This window comes from Stigmatopora argus, chromosome 11 (assembly GCF_051989625.1).
Source record: "Stigmatopora argus isolate UIUO_Sarg chromosome 11, RoL_Sarg_1.0, whole genome shotgun sequence".
Taxonomy (NCBI): Eukaryota; Metazoa; Chordata; class Actinopteri; order Syngnathiformes; family Syngnathidae; genus Stigmatopora; species Stigmatopora argus.
This window is the reverse complement of record NC_135397.1, coordinates 397,239-421,814: the sequence shown is the minus strand read 5'-3', so window position 1 is coordinate 421,814 and position 24,576 is coordinate 397,239. Positions and strand designations below refer to the sequence as shown.

The following is a 24,576-nucleotide window of genomic DNA, read 5'->3' as shown; positions in this document are numbered from 1 at the left end:
AACACTCAAGTTGTTTTTTAATAGTATTTAACTCATTCACACAATGAAGAGTTAAAGCACAAAAAGCAGCGAGTCGATGGCACATTTGTGGTTTTTGTTTTCCACTTGCGTGTGACGTCCATGTTTTAAACTTGTCAACGTGCCAGATTTCATAATATTTTAGACATCCCATCCGCTTCAACTAACGTTCGCTGCCGCCGTCCCATTTCAAATGGATGGGACGTCAATAATGGCAAACCTATTGAAATGAGTTGGATATAGTATACTTATTGACAATGTTATTTCTGAGTACTCCCCAAGTTCTTCATTTGAATGTGCTATCGGTGCAATACGGATGCGAACGTTACCCCTCTGTGGTACAATGGCAACAAACATCACTGCGGCTTTTGCTATTTACATACCAGCGCACAAACTCAAATCTCGATAGGGTTTGTTTCCACTAAGAAGATCCTCGGCACTTTTGACAACCTTTGACGTGACGTGCCACAACATTTGAAGGAGTTTGTACAAAACGCACGAACGCACGGTACTCTGAAATCACGCCACTTTTCTACAACATTTGTATGAAGTGTAGAATACACTATCGCCCAGAAAGATGCCATATCAAACGGAGGGGTGTCGCTCACGTGACGTATATCAACATGAATGTAATATTTTTATACTATCTACAGTCAATACGTCACGGAACACGAATGGATTCAATGCAGCTAATTTAGCTGCAAGGTACTTCTTTATACTTTCATGCCACCATATTGACATTCCAATTCAGTCCTTACGAGCTGACACGCCGCCTTCGAAAGCGACTGACGAGCGAGCGAAAAGTCCCGAGTTAGGCCCGGTAGCCAGTCCACGGCTGGTTCCAGATGTCGTCCCGGTGTTCGGGTCGACAGAAGAGACGCGACGAGCGTGCCAGACGCTCGCGCAGGTCGCGCCGGTCCCCCGGCGGGGTATGGGGCCCAGCCGCCGCGTTGCCGTGGAGACCGGGCGACAGCTGACATCCCGCCGACCTGGAGAAACAGTTCAAAAATTCCTTTTGGTCAACACAAGATGGTGCCTTATCAAGTACAGTGATACCTCGTGATACAACATGCTCGTGGTACGACGAACATTTAGATCGAATAATTCGCTCGCGATACGATTAAAATTTCGAGATGCGACCAAGCCAGGTGGCCATGACATGAGAGGCTGTTTATCATTGTAGCGCACTGTCTTTTTTGCCGCATCTCTTTCGTGTATAACTACAATATCTACGAGGACCGAACGATTTATTCAGACGAGTTTCGACCAGGAAACGCACAACGCGCATGAAGAGGGCTTTCTGGGTAATGATCATTTATAAGGGCAGTTATCGGCAGAGGTTGACAGGTATGCACTGTAGATGCGATTTTGAGAAGAAAAAAAGTTATTGGTTAAAGACGTTTGCATGAAAATGGTTGAGTGACACATCTTGAGGGGCGGAAAATCGGCGAGCGTGCGGCCCACCTGCTCTTGGTGACGCTCCGGGGTTCGTCGCTCGGCGTCCGCCGCTGCTGAAGAGAGAAGACGACGCGGGTGAGAGCGGACGGCGGGGTCGATGCGGCGGCGCGGCGACGGCTCGCCGGCGTCTCCGCGCTCGATGGGGCCACCTGGTAGTCCTCCAGGAGCATCTCGGCCAGCGCGATGCGTCTCAGCAGGTTCTCGATGAAGCGCTGGATCCGGACCTTGCCGCTGGTCTCTTGGCGCGCCGCCGCGTCCAGAAACTTTTGGATGCTCAGAACCTGCCTGCGAGCACAAGCGCCACAATCATTCCACTTTGGGTGGCAAACCGTCCCACTTGAAAGACATCGGACGTCTATCCGCCGAGTTAAACTGGCTAGGGAACGTCAGCGTGAGTATTTTCCCATGAAAAACATCTGCCAAACTTTCAAGGATGAAAAAAAAAAACGGACCTTTCTCGCCACTCCAGCTCGCTTTCCGAGGCGTTGATCTGCTCCTTGAGGGCGGCGATGACGGTGACGGCCACGTCCACCTGCCGGCTCAGCGAGCGCTCCTTCTCCGCCACTTCCTGCCGCTCCCGCGACAAATGGCGCGAGTGGGCGCGCTCGCAGAGCAGCCGCGTGTCGGCCCGCGCCAGCTCCGTCCTCACCCGCGCCAGACGCCGCTGCAGGACCTCGGCCGCGCCGCGGGCGGGCGACGCCCGGTCGCGAGAAAGATCGCCACCTGGCGGGAAAAGGACGGACGTGGGAACGGCGTCTTCGAGGATCTCGTGACGTCAAAAAGTGGGCGGAAGGACTCCGATATTTGCCCGCCATCAAATGTGCTTTGTGCTCATACGTTAAAAAAAATGCATTAAACATGGCTGTGTTAATGCTGGTGTGACATGCTAGAGCACCTGTGTCAAAGTGGCGGCCCGGGGGCCAAATCTGGCCCGCCGCATCATTTTGTGTGGCCCGGGAAAGTAAATCATCAAATTAAAATGAAGAGTATAGATGTATATTAAATTTCCCAATTTTCCCCATTTTAAAGCAATAATTTTAATTTTTTAATCCATTTTTTAGTTCAAAAATCATTTTGTAAAATCTAAAAATATATTAAAAAAGCTAAAATAAACATTGTTTTAGATCTATAAAAAACTGAATATTGAGGGCTTTTAATCTAGTTCTTTTAATCCATTTATATAAAAAAAATCTAAATATTATATCTAAAACATCTTTGATGATGCCGCCCCGTCAAAAAGTGGGGAGAAGGAAATTATCGGGGAGATCATCGCCTTTCGACGCAATGGACTTTAGACGTGTCTTTGATGATGAGATAGGCTCACCCGATAGGTCCGTGTTCCACTCCGGGTCCTCGTCCAAATCCGAGTCGGGACGGAAACCTCCCCTGTGATCCGGCGTCTCGTCCGAGGCGGCGTCCTCGCTGTCCTCGGCCGGTGCCGCCACGCCCACGCTCTGGGTCCGCCTCCTGGAGACCAGGAAACGGCCGGCCTCCCTGCCGTCGCTCAGCGAGCGCGCGTGCGGCCCGCGGCGCCCCCCACGGGCCGGGAGGCTGGCGTCGCGCCCCGGCGGGAGCTTGCCGGTGATGCTGAAGCCGTCGTACTCCGCCGGGTAGCCGGCCTCCGCCGCGTCGGGGTCGCCGAAACGGGCCCGGAAAGGACCGGAACAAAACTGCTGCTGCATGACTGCTGGATGATTGACAGACAAGACGGACGCCTACTTTAGGACACTGTGCGATATGTCCATATGTTAGTTAGCGTTGTATGCTGTCAGGTTCTTGATATAGAATGGATATATTTGAAAAAATCACCGTTTAATACTAGCAACATTTTCCACTAGGCCAGGGGTTCGAGTGGAGAGGTACAATTTCATCTGTAAAATGTTCCACCCATTTAAAAATACCTAATTTCGGCAATTTTTCACTTCAATGGCTCCATTATTAAGATTATAATTTACCTAGCACCTGACGGGTCTACGTGTGACGTCACTTCACCCAGTGTCTCACGTTGAATGACGTCAGGAAGACGCACGCGCGTAACAGGTCACGCTCAACCAGACGGAAGCTAACGCTAGCCGGCAAGCCAGCGAAGCTAGCTGGTGCCGATCAATCAATCGATGGATGGATGGATCGATCGATCGATTGAGTGAAAGGGAAAGGAGAAGAAAAGACGTACCCACGCTTACCCAGCAGGCGCGCGCACCTTCGACAGAGGCAGGGGGCGCGCGCGCGCGTGTGAAGACGACCAGACGTGCACGCGCCAGATGCCCGCGTGACGTCACTGGTTGAAACGGTTAAGCCGTCAAGTTAGCGGACGGAATATAGCCTCGTGCTTCCGCTTCCAAAGTAAAGCACTTCCGGAACGGACCAGAATCGGTACAAAAAAGGAAGGAATACATTCAATTATTAAAAAAAAAAAAAGAAAAAAATAATAATAAAGAAAATACAATAAAGCCAGTTTGGGGAAAAAAATAAAGCAATTTAAAAAAATGACATTTTTGGTTCCTTCTCTTGAGACAACCAGTATATTTTTTCCTAACTAAATGTACCAGAATAATGCAAATATTTTGCCATATTCTGTCATTATTCTGGGCTAGCCTAATCTAACTCCTTTCTCCACACTTTGCACCCTGTGCACACACAACACACACGCACACACACACACAAACACAAACACACACACACACGTTTATTATCAGGACAGTGGAGGTGAAGGGTACAGCGGACTTGGAGCAGGCACCCATATTTCATGTGAGTGTGGCCTTCACAGTGCTTTGCACGTCCGCCTCGCAGGTCTGAAATCGAAGCTTCAGTAAGTAAGTTGCACGCTGTACCTTCTGAACTCTTTAATCCGTTACATCTTTTAAACTTTAAACCAGAAAGAGGAGGGAAAAAAACATGACAAGTACTTAGTGTGACTCCAGCAGTGACCATGGCGTGTTCCCGCCGCCTTCGGAGGCTCCGCCGCACGCTGGCCTTGCTGGCGGCCTTGACCGTGGCGGCGACCTTTGCCCTCCGCGGCGCCCTCTTGGCCACGCCCCCGCCGGCGGCCGGTTGCCACGCGGCGTCCCCGCTGCTGGGTGAGGAAGCGGACGAGTCCTTCTCCTCCAGACGTTCGGAAAGTTTCGGGGGGGACGTCCCGGTCTGAACCTCGCCGCGTCTTGCAGCGGGACCCCGCCGTGCGCGGCCTCCCCCGTCCCCCCCGACCCTGGCCGAGATCGAAATGAGGAACGGGGCGCTGTGGAGGGGCGGATTTTACAGCCCGCCGGGTTGCCAAGCTCGCCACCGCACGGCTATCGTGATACCGTACCGGGCCCGGTTGGCGCACCTGCGCTACCTGCTGGACCACCTTCACCCTTTCCTGCAGAGGCAGCGGATCCACTACGGGATCTACGTGGTGGAGCAGGTGAGGCTCGGTCAGGCTTGGTCCCGGGACGCTCCGTCCAATCGTTTCCAGACATTTAATGATCGTTTTTTAGCCTTTTCCACGATTAACGGACTCGGACATTTTGGCCTTTCCCCCTTCAAGCTTCCACATTTATGGTTGGTCATCACTTCCTGTGGGTTTTGGATCAGTTCCTGTTGATTTAAAGGGCTTTGTGGAGGGGTTTTGATTGGTGTAATAGGAACAAGATTATCGATATGGTGTAGAAAATTGGAGTTTGGCAAAAACGTCTCGGTTGACGTGGGGCGAACGCCAGCGCTTTGGCTTGAGATGTGCTTGACTGTGTTTTGGGGGGGCGTCTTCCAGTGGGGGCAGGGCACTTTCAACAAAGGCATCCTGCTGAACGCCGGCATCTTGGAGGTTCTCCGAGACGGAGAATGGAGCTGCGTCATCCTCCACGACGTGGACCTGCTGGCCGAGGACGACCGCAACACCTACACCTGCGACAATTACAACCCCACGCACCTGGCGGTGGCCATTGACAAGTTTGATTACAGGTTGTTTCACTCATTTTTCAAAATGGAAATGACTAAAAGGCATTTTTCCTTCGTTAATTTTCTGCTAGCAAAAAAAAAACCATCAGCTAGGTTTAAAAGTCAGGAATGGATTAAATGCAGAGCCCCTCTAGTTATAATGTCCTAAACTGGGGGTGCTGGTTGAAGACCCCAAGATGTTATCCCATACCTGTCAACCTCTGCCGATAACTGCCCTTATAAATGATTATGATTCCCCTTACAAACCCCCCCAAAACCTTACAAACACCGTACGACTCGTACGGTGTTTGTAAGGTTTTTGGGGGGTTTGTAAGGGGAATCATAATCATTTATAAGGGCAGCTATCGGCAGAGGTTGACAGGTATGCCTTTTAAAAAAAACAACCTTTGAGTACATTTCAGAAAACAAAGAGTAAACTGGTTTCAATTCACTTATCTGTTCGTATAGTTTAGCAATCTCTGAGTAAACATTCACCCCTCCCTTTGCTGCCTTTGTTCCAATGGATTTGAGAGATAGCTTTGCATATTTTGGACAGCCTTAACTCTAATGGAAAAAATGTCTTTCTGAATTTCACGTGGCTCGGCAGGCTCCTGTATCGCGAATATTTCGGCGGGGTTGTGGCCGTGACGCCCGAGCAGCTCAGGAAGATGAACGGTTTCTCCAACCAGTATTGGGGCTGGGGGAGAGAGGACGACGATTTGTGGAAAAGGTCAAAAGAAAAGGAAAAAAAGCAGTCGCCTCGTCGGCATCTTTTATGAAGCTGTGCCGTTTTGTTTCCCCTCCAGAGTGGGTCTGTCGGGCATGAAGGTGGTGCGTCCCTCCGTGAAAGTCGCTCGTTACAAAATGATCAAGCACGAACGAGACCCCGGAAACGAGGAAAACCCTCACAAGTGAGTACGTTTTGCCTCGCCGACCCGTGGCGGCACCTTTGACCCCTTTTGACCCCACTAGCTTCGACATCCTGAAACGGACCGAACTGGACTGGCGCTCGGACGGCCTCAACTCCGTGTCTTACAAATTCCTCTCCAAAGAACGGAAAGCTCTTTTCACTCACATCACCATCGACGTGGGAGAAAAGCCAACGTGACCTGACCCGACGACCTTTTCTACTTTACGTGTACACCTTTCAAGACATGAATAAAAATGGAAAAATGTTCCGTTGTTTCGCATACTATTTTGTTTCCAACCACTGGTCGACCTACCCAAGATGGCCACCGGCTATGCACACCACTGTTAAAAAAGAGAGCACTTGTCACCCCTCCCAAGATGATGTTGAGGTCCGAATCTTTTAAAAATCGGTGGAGAAATAAGCTATTTGTGACTTCATTTTCATCTCAATGCGTCAGTTTTGAAGGGAATGTCGCCTTTACCAATATGGCTGCCCCATTTTTCCCATTTTGGGCTTATGCCGAAATGAGTTTATCACGGTTTAGACGTCCAATTGGGGTAGTATTTAGTCGAGTAAACAAACAAAGGGTGTTCTTTTAAAGGTATTTTCATCTCATGACCAGCAGGTGGCAGCACAAGAAGGTGGTGCTCGACGAAGAAGGCGAAGAGGCGGAAGTGATGGCTTCAATGGAGCCGATGTTAATGTCCACGTCGGCGGCTCTCTCCTACCACAATGCCGGCGACTTTTACCCTCGAAAGTTGGGGCCCAAGCCCGACGTGGTTCCCTCCGGGGTCACCGAGCGGAAGGTCGGTCCGCCCGACAAACCGGACATGGTGGCCGTGGACGTCATCAACGTCAGCGAACACGGTTTGTTATGCTAGCAGAGGCTAATGGAAAATGTGCTACTCCTAGTTTCCATTTACACTTCGGAATGTCATTTTGCACCCCTTAATAATATGTTCACTGGCGATTTACGGTCACTAAAGCAAACGAGCAGTCACCTTTATTCGTCTTCTCAAACGAGAAATTCTTGTTTCACTGACATTGACAGCTGTAGACGTTCCGTAAATGGAACCACGTTGTCTTTGGTGAAGACGATGCTCAAAGTCACTTTAGCGCCTAATTTGGACTTTTCGACATTTTTATATGCAGTCCAAACTCAAAAGAAGCGAAGGATATCAGCAACTTGGGGAAAAATAGATGAAAAGTAAGATTTCTGGTGATGTTGACGTTGTGAATGTGTTTGGTTTCAGACATGTTGCCGTTGCACAAGAAGAAGCACGACACATACGTCCTGGTGAGTGTGCTATTTATTCATTTGTTATTTTTTATGACTGAGTCAAAACCCAACAACTTCAAATTTTACATCGATGTTTGGATACCTTTTCTACCCCAGATGCACTACAACATTTAAAGAACACAAGGAAATAATTCTCATGGTCATTTAATGCAAAGTTGGATAAATAACCAGCAAATTGACAATCATAAACGAAAACATACTTTGGATGCCGCACTTTCCTGATCCGCCACCAGGTGGCAATGCAGCACACGTTTTTTACACTGAGAACCAAATCAATGATATATCATGAATATTATATTTTAATTATTATTTCGCGACTAACAATGTAAACAAAAAAGTATAATACAAAAAAATCAATTCTTAAAACAGCCTAATACTGAAATATTTGGAATAAACGTGAGTATTTAGCGTTCCTAAAAATGTTTCAAAATGAAAATTAAATAAGCAAATAATTAATATTTTTCCCTGATTGAAAAAACGGTTTTAATTTGAAATAAAAACGAATTTAAAAAAGTGTATACGTACAATTGATAGGCTACAAAAGTAGGATTTTTCAGGTCAACAATGTCTCAAAAGAATTCACCGACTTTCAAAATAATGGTTGTTTTATTGGGCATTTTATGAATAAATAATAACTGCCTGGGTTGACTCTTGCAGGGCACCATCCATCCCTTCAGGAAGACGCACAGGTCGTTTCCTGGGAAACTCCTGCAAGAATTCCGATTGGTCACCTCCGACAGACGGGTAAGTAATTGCGAGTTTGTGTGTCTTTTGGGTGTAGTCAACGTGAGCTTAATGAACAGTGATTTGCGTCTTCTTGGTCGAATGCGCTCAAACCCGTCGAGTCGCCGCTAATCGTGATTGACAGCCGTGTCATGTCGATCACGATTAGCGGCGACTCCACGCGTTTGAGCGATCGATCCGTTTTCGACCGAAAGGGCTCGCTCTTAACGTTGGTTTAGCGCCATTGACGACGTTGGAAAAAGGTTCCAAAAATCAACTAAAATAAAAAAAAAATACCGTGAAACAATTCAAAATATCAATTAATAGAATAAAATGTCAAAATCAAATGTTCATAGAAAATAACGAATCACATCCCAATATAGAAATGAATGAAAACATATAACAATGTGAAAAAATTCTAATCGGTGGAATCTTTCTCACACGATGGCAACATTTTTCTAGGCTAAAACATTTCCTGTCAGCTTAATAAAAACCCTTTTATTCGTCCTTGAGTCATCTCCAACGCACCGACGGAAGTGAACACGTGCCTGCTCACTGCCGGTGCTAAAACAAATGAACAAAGCACAAAAATACCCAGAACGTAACGTAAGTTGACGCGCCCCCAAAAAACGGTGATTTAAAAAAAAAAAGAAAGAAAGACTTGAAATAATGCCGCTGGCTCTTGCCGGAAAAAAAAAATCAAGGAAAATGGGACGACCCGATAAAAATGAGTGCAGTACGCGGCCCGACCTGAGGGCGGCAGCACGTGGCCGCGGCAAGGAAGCGGGGGAGGGGGCGGCGGCGGCTCGGAGACGGCCACCGTGTTTGCCCACAAACACGCGCACTCCAACGTACGCACGTCCGGCTAGTGCTGTCGGCGCTGTCATAACACGGCGCGCGGCGTAATTGTGGATTTCGCAGCACAACAAGCCACGGAGCACGGCGCCTTTGACAGCCGCTCGCTCCGGCACCCCCCCACGCTTCTTGTCCGGGCTTCCCGCGACACGGGAAAGCACTCAAGTGCTTTTGCCGCCGCTCGTGTCTTTGGCACTTGCGTCTGGTCTTCGCCGTATCTCCGTAGAAAAATAGCCCGGCCGACGCCAATTTTTAGAGTACTGTTTGGCTCTCCTGACGTGGGAAAAAAACTGCCCCTTTTTTGATACTACATGAATAACAGATCCTAAATGAAATGGTGTTTTCAATTATTTCAGTGTTTCTCCATTATTTTTGACTCAATGCTCGTGGTTATGTGCCATTGTTGATTGGCCCCGCCTGTCAAAATGAATTGGACGTCTGGCACCGTCTTTTGTCGGTTAGGAATTTGCCAGTGGAGGGCGCAGCTCGCTGACTTCTTGGTGCCCGTGTTGCCTATAGTTTACAAGTCTTCAGGCTGTATTACAGGCGTCGGGGACCTTTTTGAAAGAGAGAGCCAAAAACAATTCCTATTTTCAAATATTATTCCTTGAGAGCCATACTCACAATTTAAAAGTCAAAATACATGAAAATGCGATTTTTTTTAGTCATTTTACTCCTTTTAAAGTACATAAAGTCTCTGAATTCTTTTGACAACATTGTTACGCTGTTGCTAATCAATGAATATCGATGAGTATCAATGAGAGAATGGATGCCGAAGACCCTAATGAAAAAAAATCAATGCCGCAGTACCGCCGTGACGTTCCTATTGGTGCGTTCGGGACTCGGCGCTCTCACCACCGGTTTCCATATTTTAGCTCAGAGCCATATGCACCCATCAAAAGAGCCACATGTGGCTCCCGAGCCATATGTTCCCTACCCTGCTGTACAGAACAATAGAACAATAAGTGCTTGCTTCAATGAAAAAAAATATAAACAAGTTGTCGTCTGCCGTGAATCTCCCGTGGCGCTAACGCCCGCCTTTTATGCTTTGTTGCAGTCGTGGAGGATCGTTTTGTTCGGATTGCTCAACCTGATGTGCACCGCTTGTCTGCTGGTGTGGTGCAGCTCCACCAACAGTATGGGTCAGTACACGCAAACACACACGGACACGCGACAAAAAACAACGTGGTTTTGCCTCGTTTTGGGCGGCGATTTGACTTTTGAAACGGGATGCTGAAAACGTGGCTGCGGGCCACTTCAAACATTTTGAAGAGAAAGCAAGCCGGCGCCGTTGACTGCGCTAGACGTCCCATTTAAATTGGCCCGTTACGGTGGGCCGCTCGACACCAGTGGCCGGGCCACCCTTGGCGTGTACCTTCTCAAGTGTGTATGTATTGCTAACGTTTGTGCGTGTGTCAAAGTGCCGTTGAAGCAGTAGCGCTTGCTGAAACGCTAGCCGCTGATGAGCCCACAAAATTCTCCCCGCGTTCCTGTATCAAATTGTGCACTCACCGACAAGATCATCTTTCAGTCTTTTCCAAGACAGCAGCTTTTTGTCTGCAGATACGCACGCGCGGGGCAAACGCACACACGCACGCACACACGCACGCACATCCCGTAAGCATTTTAGGCACCTTTGCGTGCGTTTCGGATCGAGCGTCCGTCTTGTCCGCGCTGACAAACGGCGACCGTCGCCCCGTTGTGTCACTTACGCCTTCCTCGTGGGTGCGCGCGTTTCTGTTTTGGTGACACGCACGCCGCCACGCCGCCACGCATAGTTGTTTTTGTGGCGTCTGTCACCTCTGCCCGTCCTCCAAACGTTCCCCTGCGCCGACATCCATCCATCTCACTCAACGCCGTCAATCCTCCAAGCGCCGCTACGCTAACAGAAAAGACATTTTCCCCTCCTCTTTTTTTGGAGGGGGGGGGGCTCAAGCCGATTCACCGATGTTTAAATAAAAAATCAAAAGCCTTTATTGTCATCATACACAGCTGCGTATAACGAAATTTTTGGGATTTAGAATCAATAAGCGAGTGAGGAAAAGCTCCACAAGTTTACACCATTATAAAGTACTAGCGTTGAAACCTCTTTGGATTGTTTACCTGATTGGCATCTTACTTTAACAGAGGTCTGTTTAGGCCAGGGGTCGGGAACCTTTTTGACGGAAAGAGCCATAAACAATTCATATTTTCAAATGTTATTCCTTGAGAGCCATACTCGGAATTGAAAAGTAAAATGACATGAAAATGTGTGATCTTTTTGTCCTTTCACCACTTTTAAGTAGTCTCCAAATTCGTTTGACAACATTTTTATGACGTAGCTAATAAATCAGTATCAATGATATCATGCATGCAGAAGTGTAATAAAAAACAAAATTATGATTAAAGTGGTGGTAGAGGTAGTGTCAACGCCACAGTGATGCTCCTATTAGTATGTTCGGGACTCAGCTCTCTCACCATTGATTTTCATATTTTACCTGAGAGCCATATGCACCCATGTAAAGAGCCACATATGGCTCCCGAGCCATAGGTTCCCTACCCCTGGTTTAGACCCTTGTCCTCCATTTTATTCAAGAAAATCACCACCGAGATTGCTCAATTTATCACATTTTTATGTATACATTTCTAGATTCATAACAAAATATGTCAAAGTTCCTTACTTTAATTTCCACAATTTCTCCCATCTTGACCCTTAAGTTAAAGGAAAGGCACTGTTTAAAAGACTCACCCACCTAGTGGTCGAAATGAAAAGTACAACAATTTAGGCTGAACGCAAGCTTCTTTTGCAAATCGTCTTTAGAATTCTATGCAAAAAAAGAAAAGAAATTGAATTGAATGCTTTCATTGTCATTCTACCCGCGCAAAAAAACTCTGGACTGTTACTCGGGCCCGTAACCGCTGCGCATTTCTGTTTTTATCCCATTTAATCGACCGAATTTAGCGTCTATTAAGATTGTACGTACTCCAGAAAGATGTTTTTTTTTTGCGGGAGGCTCCGATGACCGTCCGGCGGGACGACAAAGAATCCGCAGCCGCCCCGTCGATACGGACGCGGCCATTTAGCGTCTCGGATCTCCGCGCTGGGATTTGAGCGGCAGCCGGTGGAGACATGTTAAACCCGCGCCCGTATCCGATCGATGAAACATGAGCGCGTCGTGGACAAAAGGGGCGCGCCATCGTTTGGCGGGGGGGTGCAGCTTGTTTAGCTCCCGACAAACCACTTCATTCAAAAAAACAAGTTCATTCAATACATCAAAACATCTCCATGATGAATAATCATATCACAAATAGGACTTAAATCCTATTATCATTTAATAAAGAAATGAAATTGATTTTTTTAAACACTTTTTCAGACGAAAGGAAAAATTATTGGCTTAAAGACATTTTTTAAGAATTTTTTGGGGGGAATTGGTCTGTTTTATTAACCGTATTATTTTAACATCCTTTAAGGAAGCAGATGACCTTTCAATCGAAATGAAAATGGATACAAAGACTCCACATTTAACACCCCAGCTAATATACAAAAATACTACATTTCACATCTATTTATTTCATCGCATTCGTTCGCAATGTTAGACGTCCGATTCCTCCGCGCCGGCCATCGCCAACGCTAGACATCCGGTCCATTTGGACCGAACAAACGTTGTAAGCTAAGCTAAGATACGCTAATGACTAAATCGGCATGTTTGTGGGGCTTTTGGGGATATAAGCCAAAAAGTTTGTCGCGCGGGAACGCCGGCTCGTGCGCACCACTCATGAAATATTCATCCCGCTGCTCAAATTTCTCTTCATCAGTCCTTCTTCTTTTCTTCCCGACGGTTTTCCCTCCAGGAGCGCTCCCCCCTTTTATTTTTCTTTCCCGTCCTCCCGCTTTTTATGTCTGTCCTCACGTCGCGTGCACGCACTGTCCTCTTGGTGTCACTGCCGGTCTGCCCCGCCGTCGATCTCGGCGTCCGTCAAACGAACGCCCGCCCATGCGCTCGTCCCGTCTGTCGGCCCGCTAAGCTCGCGTCTGGGCGCGACCCGTCTGTCCGTTCGCGAGCGGCTCGACGGTTCCGGCTCTGTCGGGATTACGCGGCGTCAGGTTGGCCAACACGGACGGCGGCGCTGGGGAAACAAAATGTTCCTCTCGGCTCAAAGCCGCTTTAATCTGCCCCCCCCCTCCCGACTCTTCCGCCGATTACTGCAAGCTGCCCGTTCGCTCGTAAAGATAGATCGACAGGCGGGCGGGCAGACAGGTGATTGTGGCCCGCCCAATGATGAGACAGATGTCAAGTTGCCAACCGTCGGATACAAAACTATCTCCATTAGAGATGCGGAGAAAATTTGCTGGCCCAAACGCGTCTAAAAATACGGTTTCCGTTTCCGTCCCGAGCGCTTTTGTTGCAGAAAGTATAGCAGACAAATTGAAAATGTTTTTTTAGTGTTTGCTGTGCTGAGATCTGTCCTTTTCACCCTGTGGTCGCCTGACCCAACATGGCCGCCGGCTCCATTTGTCCGCTCCCCTCGCTTAAAATGGACTGGACCAGCGGCCGCCAAGGTCAAAAAATGAGACGGATGTCAAGTTGCCAGCCGTCTGATACAAAACTATCTCCATTAGAGATGCGGAGAAAATTTGCTGGCCCAAACGTGTCTAAAAATACGGTTTCTGTTTCCGTCCCGAGCGCTTTTGTCGCAGAAAGTATAGTAGACAAATTGAAAATGTCTTTTTGTTATTGCACAATGTGTACTGTCCTGAGATCTGTACTTTTCAACCTCTGGCGGCCTGACCCAACATGGCCGCCGTCTCCATTCGTCCACTCCCCTCTCGCTTAAAATGGACTGGACCGGCGGCCGCCGAGGTCAAAAATGAAAGCTGGGCTTCCTCTGGCCAGAGTGCACCCTCCCATCAACATTTTTGATGACTATTAGACAATTAATCCATTTGATGCTGTCAGATATTACTGGTTCTAATCACGTCAAATTTGGAATTATATGGATTGAAGGTGTAACCCACCGTATGTATGCAGGCATTTGGAAGCTAACCAAGCGGCGCATTTTGTGTTGCAGCACTGACGGCATACACCTACCTCACCATCTTTGACCTCTTCAGGTAAGCCCCACCCCCACCTTCATCATCCGATAAGCTCGCTAGACTCATGAAAAATGAAATTGGGGATGAATTAAAGAACGTCGTAAAGAGAAGTGAACTTTACCTGACCTTCGCCATCCAAACGTCTTTTCGCTTTAGCTTCAATCTTCGATTGCTTTTTTATGATTCATCTTCTAACCTCTTTGATTCTCTCGGCGGTGTAGCTTGATCACGTGTCTCATCAGCTCCTGGGTGAACATGAAGAGGCCCAGCCAAGTCTACTCCTTCGGGTGAGTCCGCAAAGGCGCCGCACCATTCGCAATGACCAGATTTTGGGGGGGGGAACGGGATTGTCACCAACCGCACTTCACTTTCATTTGCTCTTTATCTTTTAACTTTTATTGTCGCCCAATTTTACCAACCGCATTTCACTTTCATTTGCTCTTTATCTTTTAACTTTTATTGTCGCCCATTATTTTTATCGTAAAAATTCATTTTCAGCACCTATATTTTAATCCCAGCCAAAATAACTCAATCAGTTAAACTGATAGGATTAAAAAAACGCTCGACAAATCACCATGCTATCTTTAGACGTACGCACGTCCATGGCGTATTTTCGTGCGAGTGTGTGTGTGTGTGTGTGTGTGTGTGTGTCTGGAGCTCACAGGTGAACTCTGAACCGCAGGCGTGTGTGGACCGGTAGCGATCAAATGGAAATCTGCCGCTGAGCTCGCCCTGGCTAATACTTACGCCCGACACTCGTATAGAAAACGTACACGGCCGACCGACTTAAGCTCCCACGCTCGTCCATATTTCGTATCGCAGCGGCTGGAAAAATGTTGCTTTCCCAACACGGATTAGCGAAGCCGCAACACGCGGGTGATCGGGCCAAGCGCCGGTCAACTACGTGTGCGACACAATCATCGCGGACAACCTATTAACCTGCAAGTGTGGCCTAATCGCCTCATTGTTTAGCTAAAAAGCTTTTGATGACTATGTGCGCGCGCACACACACATGCGGTGGAGAATGTCCATCCGGTCCCAAGATTACAAAGTATCAAGTTTAAATCGGGGAATCTTGTCAACAAACGCTGTTTTCTACGCGTCTGACTATATTTTCTGTCTATTCATTTCACGTGTGGCGCTTTTGCTTAGGCTTTGTATGCCTCCCGTTTTCACGGGTGGCTCCGTTTGGCTTCTTTTCATCGCTTCTTTGTGTTTTTGCGCGGGTGTTTGTTGTCTGTGATTTTTGGGCGGGACTCGTTGTTCTTGAACATGTGACCCGCTTGTGTTCAGGTTTGACCGTCTGGAGGTTTTGGCCGTTTTTGCCTCCACTGTGCTGGTCCAGCTGGGAGCCTTGTTCATCCTCAAGGAGAGGTGTGTACGTGCACGCACATACACACACACGTGTGCACACACACATGTGCGCGCACACACACACACACTGGTGGACGCGCACGGCGTGGAAGAATCCCGAGGTGTTTGTGATGATTTGAAGTCGCTGAAACGTCTTTGTTCATCTCTCCGTCACTCTGTCTTCCTTCATTAAAATTTCCATTATTTTTTATTTCCACAACAACACTAAACATTTCTCCAACTGTCCGCTTCCATTATGGCCCTCACGCGGGGGGGGGGGGGGGGGGGGGGTGCTCGACTCCTCCCCCCCATCCACGGCCGGCCGGATAGAACAATTGGAGCCCGTCCTCGCTAGCTTTTCCCCCCCATGGCCGCTGTTTACCGCGACTCAAGCGTGGCGTGGCGCAAATCAAGTTCAAGATGATTTCGGGCGACGTTGGTCTCGATTCCTCGGTGCCGTTCCCCGATCCGTTTGCGCCGAGGGGTGGTCGGCAGCGAGAGAAACGATTTAGGGGTTCGTTAGCCCTTCAATACAAGTACAAAAAAATGAATGGAGAAACACAAGACCGACCGACGCGGCTGCTTTGTTTTCCCCTCAAGCGTCCGCCCAATGGCACGCTGCCCCCTGCTGGTGCGGAGTCTGGAAGACAAGGAGATGTCACCGATTTTTAGGAATAGGCGACGGGTTAGCTATTGCGAGTGGGGATCTTCCGGCGTCACCTTGTTCTCCAAACCTCGACAGCGCACGGGATGTCGATGCGCATTTGCGTAAATGGGCTTCCTCGTTGTTCTCACCTGGTCTTCTCCTATTCCCGTCACACGTCTCAATCACTCCACTCGGTCTCGTGCGCACACGCTCAAGTTGGTCTTGATTTGTCAAACCCTTGACCGTGATAGATGTCCAATCTTTGTGGCCCTCTGCTGTCAATTGAAAGGAGTTCATCGCCAAGTAAACGTCCAAATTTAGCAGAACTGGGAGGCCACCATCCTATTTTCCAGTTCTTTCGAGGATCTTAGCTCCATCGTCGTTATTTTCTGTATCATCGGCGGGCGAAGAAAATTGCCACGAACTCATGGGCTGCCGTTGCCAGACGTCCAATCCGTTTAAAGTGGGAGGGTTGGTGGCGAACTAATGGATTCCTTTCAATTGATGGACATGACCCGGCCGTCGCCATCAATGGCACCGCAACGTGACTTGCTCTCGGGTGACGCTACTTTGTCTTTTGTTTTGGCAGCGTGGAGCGTTTCGTGGAGCAACCCGAGGTCCACACGTGAGTATTTATTCATTTTTTAAATTCCTTTTAGAGTGCTGCCAAGTATGGAAGACAACAATAATACTCATTGAGTTGACATTGGCCTCCAAACAATTCAGTAGCAGCGACGTAGCATTGATATTTTGCCTTGGATATATTTACTGACACTTTACTTTTAAGAATGCTGAATTTGAAGTTAGCACAAAGAGCTCGTCCATATCGCTATTGGAACGAATGGTGCGGCCCATGTTACTATTTTCCATTGCATCGCAGGGATACTCACGTACGGGTCGATTAGCCATTTTGAGTGCAAAATATGCAATGCGGGAACGGCGGATGCCCGCCGACGTGTAAAATGTCGGTGGAAAGTAGCGCCCGACCCACCTCACGGCGGGCGGCAGACCGCCCACTCGGGGACGCCACCGATCGGGCCCCCACGTCAATGAGCCGATCCTGGCTCGGTGCACGCGTTGGCTTAAAAGCGAGTCCCAATGTTATTTTAAGGGATTAGCCTAGTGTCCCGACAGCGGTGTCCGGCCGGCGTGTGCACGGGCGCACGGGCGGGCAGGCGGGCTTGCTGATAAAAGTGCCCCCACTAATCGCAGGGGGAAATCCAGTTAGGAGCCTAAAACTTCAGCTCTGGCCCAATCGCAAGAGATTAGAGGGCAGCGTCCGGTCCAGTGAGGTGCTTTGCGCCCGCTCTCCGACACCTGCCCATCTCCGCCCTGGACCAATGGGCTCTCCGGCGGGCTCTCCGGCGGGCGCTTCGGGGCTCTAATCTGGTCATCGGAGACGGCTTTAAAGGCTCCGGCCTTGCCTCGCCCCGTGGTGGCGTCTCGCAGCTGTCGCTAGTTTTTTCCCCAGAAAACAACAAAGTTGGGAGATGAATGCCAGCGACGCTTTGGAAGCGGCGCGTGCCGCCCAGACAAAATTCATGTCTCCGACGGGGTTTGCGGTGAAATGGGCAGAAGAAGAAAAATCGGCTGTTAAAAACTGGCCGTCTTTTTGACTCGGCTGCCCGCCAAAATGCAGCAAAAAAAATGCTCACATTCGTTTCTTGAAATAGGTTTTAGGAAAACATCTTTGATATTGTTCCATTTGCATCTAGGCTTTTTTTTACAGTAATGCCTCGAATATCGCGGTTCATGTAGACTGGACATGGCGGAAAATCGAAAAATCGCAAAGTAGGGTCACCGCTATTTAAACATTTTTATTTTTTTACTTCAGTGCTGAGTCCTAGTAGCTAGAGTGGCTTCCGCTTATGAGTTTCAGCATGAAAGCCACTCTTGCTACAGCACTGAAGTAAAAAAAAATAAAAATAATTAATAGCAGAAAAAAAATCACAAAGTAGTAAATTCACGATAAGTGAAGTCGCAATAATTGACTGATTACTGTATATGTTTTTACAATTTGATGTATTTGTATCGCTACCTCAAATAGTTGTATGCAGCCACCATTTTTTTCCCCCTCATGTTTTTTTTAAAATTGAAAATAATAAAAGGACGTGTGTGTGTGTGTGTGTGTGTGTTGTAGCGGTCGCCTGCTGGTGGGAACGATGGTGGCCCTCTTCTTCAACTTGCTGACGCTGCTGTCCGTACGCAACAAACCCTTTGCGTGCGTGTCGCAAGGTACGTTTAACGCTCATTCCAACAATCATCATCATATCTTTTATTCTGGTGCTGGATCGGGGCAAAGTCCGACAACCCACGTTTAGTGGCGTGTTCATGCCAATCTTTTTAGCTTGAAATGCTGCTAAAATATAAGAAGTCAAGTTATAATGGAGAGCTCCAAATCATTTGAAGGGAGAGCTTGCTGTTGTTTGGATTCTTGTTTTAATCAAATAAAATGATGAAAATAATATTCACAACAATGATGGAAAAAAAAAAAAAAAAAAGAAACATTTGGAGATGTCATGAATTAGTCAATGTAGCTTATGGCGACCGATCCGTTGAGTTGAAATGAGGCTGAATTGGCCCCGGCCGCCTCATTGAAAAGGACGGACGGGAAGGACGGCCCACTCCTTTCTTTCCATATCCCAGTCGGTCAAATTGGGCGTCAAGGTCGACTCTTACGTCGTCGTCTGAAATTTTTTAGCAACTTGAAGACTTTTTCTGGACTAGCCTCTGTCCGTCCGTCCGTCTGTGTGTGTTTTTCAATTTTTCTACTGTGACATTGTGAGCAGTCTCAACATCGCTTAACATCTGACATTTTGGAACGGGAGGGGGATCATCCTCTCGCTGTCTCTCAGATGGAGCGAGACTAAAAGTGGGTTATGCAACCATGTTCCAGACAGTGGTGATGTTTTGCGCCGAGGGAGGGGTAGGGGGGGGGGGGGGGGGGGGGTAATAGTAGATGAAGTGGCGTCCCAACACACACACACACACTCACTGGGTCAACGCTCTCTTCCTTCACGTGCTTCATGAATAAGTCACTCCATTCAAATGTTTATTCCGTTTTCCTCGGCCAGGCAAAACAAACACAAGCTTCTAAAAAATACAAATAAATAAAAATTCAACCTTTTATTTCTTTTTCTTTTCCAGTCACAAAAGTTAAATTTGGCATACAATTGGGCATCTTTTCATTCGGGATTATCTTTGGCCCACCAAAAGCCCAAATTTCTATATTTCAACAGAAACAACTGGATAGTTTTAGTTTTGATTTTTTTTCTTTTTTGTTGTATTTATTGATTTTGCATTATGAAAAGCAATCGATACGTTAGGTGCTCGTTTAGGGTCGCCATCTTTTGTGATATTTGGACCAACCTGTTTTTCATCAATATTATGACTACTGCAGTTTAACCTATGAAATCAATATTTTCCACAATTGTTCAGGCCTTTTCATTTAATATTTTCCAATATTTATGAACTCTGAACCGCAGGCGTGTGTGGACCGGTGGCGATCAAATAGAAATCTGCCAAAAATATATACCGTATTTTCACGACTATAAGGCGCACTTAAAATTCTTAAATTTTCTCCAAAATAGACAAGGCGCCTTATAATCCAGTGTGCTTTATATATGGGAAAAAAATTAAAATGTGTCATTCATTGAGGGTGCGCCTTTTAATGCGGTGCGCCTTATAGTCGTGAAAATACGGTATATATGTTTTTTTCTTTTTTTAAATCAAATAAATGCAGGTTTCTCCACTAATGCTTAATAAGCCAGGGATGCTAGGCTATGGCGTGTTTTCTTGTTGGCGCTTAGAGGCTTTTGTATTTTGATGGCTGGATGTGGACGTGTGGCCCTACAAAATGTCAAATCCTAATCGTGTTGTTACCCGCCTGACCAAAAGCTTTTTTTTTGTGTGTTTTTTGCAGCGGCCAGCAGCAGTTGGCTTCAGGAACACGTGGCGGACCTCAGCAGAAGGTGACGTCATCTCCATTTCTTTGTGTGCAAACGCTAGCTCAAAATTCATTCCTATGGAGCCAAATACAAGATTATGTGGTGGAAATTGACTGCTTTGAAAAAACGATCTCATAGTAGCCATATACAAAGTTTAGTGGGAGGACATTACCGGTGTCGTGTCCAATCCTACTTTTGCGGTGAATTCAAATGAGGCGGGGCAGCGTCTGTTGATTGTTAGCAATGAAGAAATCAACAAAAAGGCCTCCGACTCCATGGTTTTATGACCGTCTCTCTTTTAGCCGATTGGTCCAATCCGTTGGGCTGCCGACCCTCCCGCTTCGCACGGATCGGATCGTCCCAATTAGAATGTAGTTGATGTCATTGGGAGTGAACGAGTTAACCCTTGCCCGGCCTCTCCCGCGGCGAGGCGACCGCTGGGACGCGCAAACGGCGGGCGGAGGGGTCGGCGCGGGTGAGCCGCGATTGGGCGAGCCGAGCGGGCTCGGGGCGGGTCACGCCGCGGGGATCTCCCGGGCCCGGCGCGACGCTGACGCGGGGTGAAGGTCACGGCGGTGGCGACGGCAATTTGGAGGCACGCCGTCCGCCCCCCCCCCCCCCCGCGTTACATAAAGCGCGCGTTTGTGTTGCATTACTGCCGCTTGCGCGTACCTTTTGTTGGAATAGACAGCGGGACGACTGAAGAACAATGGCCTTGAAAAATCAGATGACGACCAAAGTACACACAAGAAATTACAGTGGCGTATTTTCGGGGGGCGGGGGGCGGGGCTAACTAACGAATCCTACGTGTTTTTGAATGAGCAAAAAGAGTCACTTGCTCAAATTTAATGTAATGTAATGCCATGCACCGCCTCTATGGCTCCCCCTATTTGTGCTGTGAGCCCCCAAATGCAAAAAATCTGTCATGGAATCATCTAGATGTCCTTTTTTGACAGCAAGAAAAAAGAAAAACAATTGAATAAATGGTCTAACGTACGTCCCAAAATGTTGTGTGTCACTCCCAGTTTGTGCGGCGCGATTCCGGGTCTGAGCAGCGTTTTGTTGCCTCGCATGAACCCTTTCGTCCTGATCAACCTGGCGGGGGCGCTGTGCCTCTGCGTCACCTACCTGCTCATCGAGATCAAGTAAGATGGCCGCTACGGCTGTGAGTTTTTTGTTGTTGTTGTTGTTGTTTTTTGACCTGACCTTGACCCCGCAGCGTCTACAACGGCGCGGACACGGCCTCGGCGGTGGCCATCGCCCTCATGACCTTTGGCACCATGTATCCCATGAGCGTGTACAGCGGGAAAGTGCTTCTGCAGGTAAACCTACTCCGCCCTTCTGCTTGCACCTTTTTTTTTTCAAGAGCCCTATGTTTATTTTCCCTTAAAAAAATAAGTATTTGCACATTTTCTCGGGGATAAATGTGATGGACTTTCAGGGCCGTAGAAAATGATGCTGCCATTTTGACTCCCTTTTTTTGTGTCGGACCAATTTTCTCATTTAATTTTTTTGTATTCTTTTCCTGCCCAATGGAAAACTCTTGGTACGCCATCACGTGACTTCCTCCCGGCAGACCACGCCCTCTCACGTCATCGGTCAGCTGGACAAGCTGCTACGAGAGGTCGGTCGGTCGGTTGCGCCCAAACGAACGAACGAACGAACGAACGATAGAGTCGAGCGATGGCATTGGCTGACGATTGTCCCGACCTTCCCATCAGGTGTCGACGCTGGACGGCGTGCTGGAAGTTCGCAACGAACATTTCTGGACGCTCGGCTTCGGATCTCTGGTAAGTTCTCTCATTTTGTCCATTCGTCTCGTAGTCAGGCTTTCCTTCCCGTGGCCAAATAGAATGTCAATATACTACCACAAGTGCCCGTAGCTAGCAAGGATAGGCTCTAGCACCCCCACCCCCCCCTGAATGAAAGATGATGGAATGAATGTATGATTTTTTTTTCAAAAGGGCAAACATTCTCCGTTAATGTATTTATTTACCATTTAATCAACAACAAAGGGGGGAAAATTGTAAATATTGTTTAAGGAACACACAGTAAATGACATCATTCATTTTTATTGCCTTCCAAACTAAAACGACATTTGTATTTGCGCTTAAAACGATGCAGGCCGTCGAAAGAAAAAATGCTCCTAATCTTCCTTTTTAAGAGACATTTTAAGAATTATATTTTTAATACTGCTTTGTTGTGCTCACTTCCTCAAAAACATACGCTATCGGTTTTCTTGTTGCCCGGAAGCGACAAGACGGGAGATTCGAAAGGACAAAAAAAACTAAAATACCACATCGGCATCCCTAATATTTCTCGGCGAGCGTCCGTAGGTGGCGCCGGTCCCGTCGCGTTTACAAAAGCTCGCTTGTTGGCCCACCGCTAACAGGGCGTCTGTCCAAACCCGTTTGACCCCCGACCGCTCGGCCCCCGGCCACGCCGGCGTCAGTGCCAGCGCCGGATGCTTTAAAAAACAAAACATTGGCGCTTTTCTTCTGGAAAGGAAAAGGTGCCGTTGAAAAGGACTCAAAGATAACATGTCAGGGCCACAGAGTGCTCGCAAATGACTTCATGTTAAGAAAGAAGGTCCCGAATGATGCTGTGTGCAACATGTACTTTTGCCCTACCCAAGATGGCCGCCATTTACGCACACCACCTGGAGGGAAGGAAGGGAGCCGCATGTGCCCTTCCCAACATGTCCAAAATACCAAAATCCATCTTGTGAATACTTTGTATCGGGCAATCCCATGACAGCGTTGACTCATTTTCGTGGCGTTGATTCAACGTGGCCTTAAAGGGGACGGCCTTAAATCTTTTGCCAACTAGCAGCACCACCAACCACACGCTGCATCCGTCTGCCCCGCAAAAAAGTTGAATCTGTTAACCCACGCCTCAAACAAGAGGTTTTGGTCAGTGTCCCCCATCCAAATTGGATTGGATCGCCACCCGCCCATCGGGGAGGCCGATTTGGCGAAGTTGACTTTGCCCTCGGGTTGTGTTGCAACTCCGTATATGTCCCCATTCCCGCCCCATTCCTAACCAACCTACCTACCTAACTAACCACCCACTGACCCACCCACCTGATGACCTTTGGCCCTCCCTCCCATTCCCCAGGCCGGTTCGGCCCACGTGCGCATCCGCCGGGACGCCAACGAGCAACTGGTCCTGGCCCACGTGACCAATCGTCTGCTGCCGCTGGTGTCCACGCTGAGCGTGCAGATCTTCAAAGACGACTGGACGCGGCCCCTCCTGGCGGGGGGAAGCGCTCCGCCGCCACCGGCGTCGTCGTCGCCGGCGCCCGATGCCGATCGGCGGACGTCCACGCCCTCCAAACATAGCGGCCCGCCACCCGAGTTCTCCTTCGACACGCCGGGCAGGAACGCGGCGCCCGTGTTTCTCCCGACGGGGAGCGCTCAGCGGCCCCCGCGCCCCGTCGGGCCCTACGCCGCCATCCCGGGCCTCGGCTCCTCTCACCGCTACGGCACCTTGGGAAGCTCCGCCCATCGCCACGTGCATTACGCGGCCAAGTGAAGGACGGCTGGGAACTGTTGAGGTTTTTAAAAAAAAAAGGGGTTCTTTCTTTGCTTTGCATCGGCAAGCTTTGCCATAAACGCCGTCGAAGGCGTTTCCTGAGAAAGCGCTCTCTCGCTCTCTCTCTCTTTTTTTTTTCTCACTTGGCGCTCGCTCCACGTCCAAATTGTTTGACTGTCACATTCCTGTGGATTTGACCATCAGTTTAAAATGTACAAGTTGCCATTTTTTTTTACGTTCTAATGATTAACGGAATCATTTTCTGCCATTCCTTCCTTCCAGTTCCAATGATTTCTTTTCCTTTGAATTTTTGCAAATATATATTTATACATTTTGTAATTTAAAAAAAAGGTTTATTTTTCTGTCAATGGAACGTGTTCGTGTAAAAATAGGATGTTTTTACATGATAATGATCACATTTGCGCAAGACACCCTAACAAACAAAACGACAAAGCCTAAAAATCATCATGTAAAAACGTGATGAATATCATTGAAAAAGGGGAGAACTGGCGTTGATCCAATTGGCTTTCCGTGCGAAATCGATATTATTAGTCCATCGTGTAAAAATGTGTGTACATTCAAATGAGAAAATGTGTAAATAGCCAACGTTATTCCGAGTAAAAGTGGAAATTGGACTTTTTTGTGCGTCTTTATTTGATCCTTTTTATGTTTGAACTGAAAATCTCTGCATCATCGCTACAAATACCGAGTGAAAGACCCTCTCGCATTTACGGTTAAGTCTGTGTGTGCTTGTGCGTGTCTGTGTGTGTGTGTGTGTGTGTGTGTGTGTGTGTTTGGGTATTTTGTTTGGAAAAGAGCCGGCGCAGTACACGCGCCGCCACA

The 24,576-nt window shown here is 48.0% G+C and overlaps 3 protein-coding genes across 15 annotated transcripts; 2 read left to right on the top strand and 1 right to left on the bottom strand.

Annotated features, from left to right (window-relative positions):
- On the bottom strand, positions 1-3,778 carry znf365 (zinc finger protein 365). Of its 8 annotated transcripts, none has more exons than XM_077613245.1 (7): positions 3,432-3,622; positions 3,286-3,347; positions 2,801-3,163; positions 2,126-2,199; positions 1,929-2,044; positions 1,483-1,761; positions 1-1,007 (listed from the first exon to the last, which is right to left on the bottom strand). In XM_077613245.1, exons 2-7 carry the CDS (start codon positions 3,302-3,304, stop codon positions 830-832), a joined length of 1,029 nt encoding a protein of 342 aa, XP_077469371.1. In that variant the 5' UTR covers positions 3,305-3,347; positions 3,432-3,622; the 3' UTR covers positions 1-829. The 8 variants fall into 8 exon arrangements, with proteins under 8 accessions (XP_077469371.1, XP_077469372.1, XP_077469375.1 ...); XM_077613246.1 differs by having other exon boundaries at positions 1,483-1,529; positions 1,626-1,761; positions 1,929-2,199; positions 3,432-3,621; XM_077613249.1 differs by having other exon boundaries at positions 1,483-1,526; positions 1,626-1,761; positions 1,929-2,199; positions 3,432-3,621.
- A 314-nt stretch (positions 3,779-4,092) lies between these two features.
- On the top strand, positions 4,093-6,569 carry LOC144084639 (beta-1,4-galactosyltransferase 3-like). 6 transcript variants are annotated; one of them, XM_077613252.1, is made up of 7 exons: positions 4,093-4,224; positions 4,353-4,553; positions 4,641-4,879; positions 5,225-5,415; positions 5,999-6,121; positions 6,198-6,302; positions 6,364-6,569. In XM_077613252.1, the coding sequence occupies exons 2-7, from the start codon at positions 4,406-4,408 to the stop codon at positions 6,497-6,499; spliced, it is 942 nt and encodes a 313-aa protein (XP_077469378.1). In that variant the 5' UTR covers positions 4,093-4,224; positions 4,353-4,405; the 3' UTR covers positions 6,500-6,569. The 6 variants fall into 6 exon arrangements, with proteins under 6 accessions (XP_077469378.1, XP_077469380.1, XP_077469376.1 ...); XM_077613254.1 differs by having other exon boundaries at positions 4,177-4,289; positions 4,387-4,553; XM_077613250.1 differs by having other exon boundaries at positions 4,196-4,266.
- A 359-nt stretch (positions 6,570-6,928) lies between these two features.
- Positions 6,929-24,368, top strand: slc30a6 (solute carrier family 30 member 6). The gene is made up of 15 exons (XM_077613545.1): positions 6,929-7,168; positions 7,555-7,598; positions 8,259-8,345; positions 10,237-10,321; positions 14,229-14,271; positions 14,475-14,540; positions 15,547-15,627; positions 16,842-16,877; positions 18,393-18,487; positions 20,175-20,223; positions 21,225-21,344; positions 21,419-21,521; positions 21,776-21,823; positions 21,921-21,989; positions 23,317-24,368. The coding sequence occupies exons 1-15, from the start codon at positions 6,979-6,981 to the stop codon at positions 23,731-23,733; spliced, it is 1,533 nt and encodes a 510-aa protein (XP_077469671.1). The 5' UTR covers positions 6,929-6,978; the 3' UTR covers positions 23,734-24,368.
- Positions 24,369-24,576: the final 208 nt, after the last annotated feature.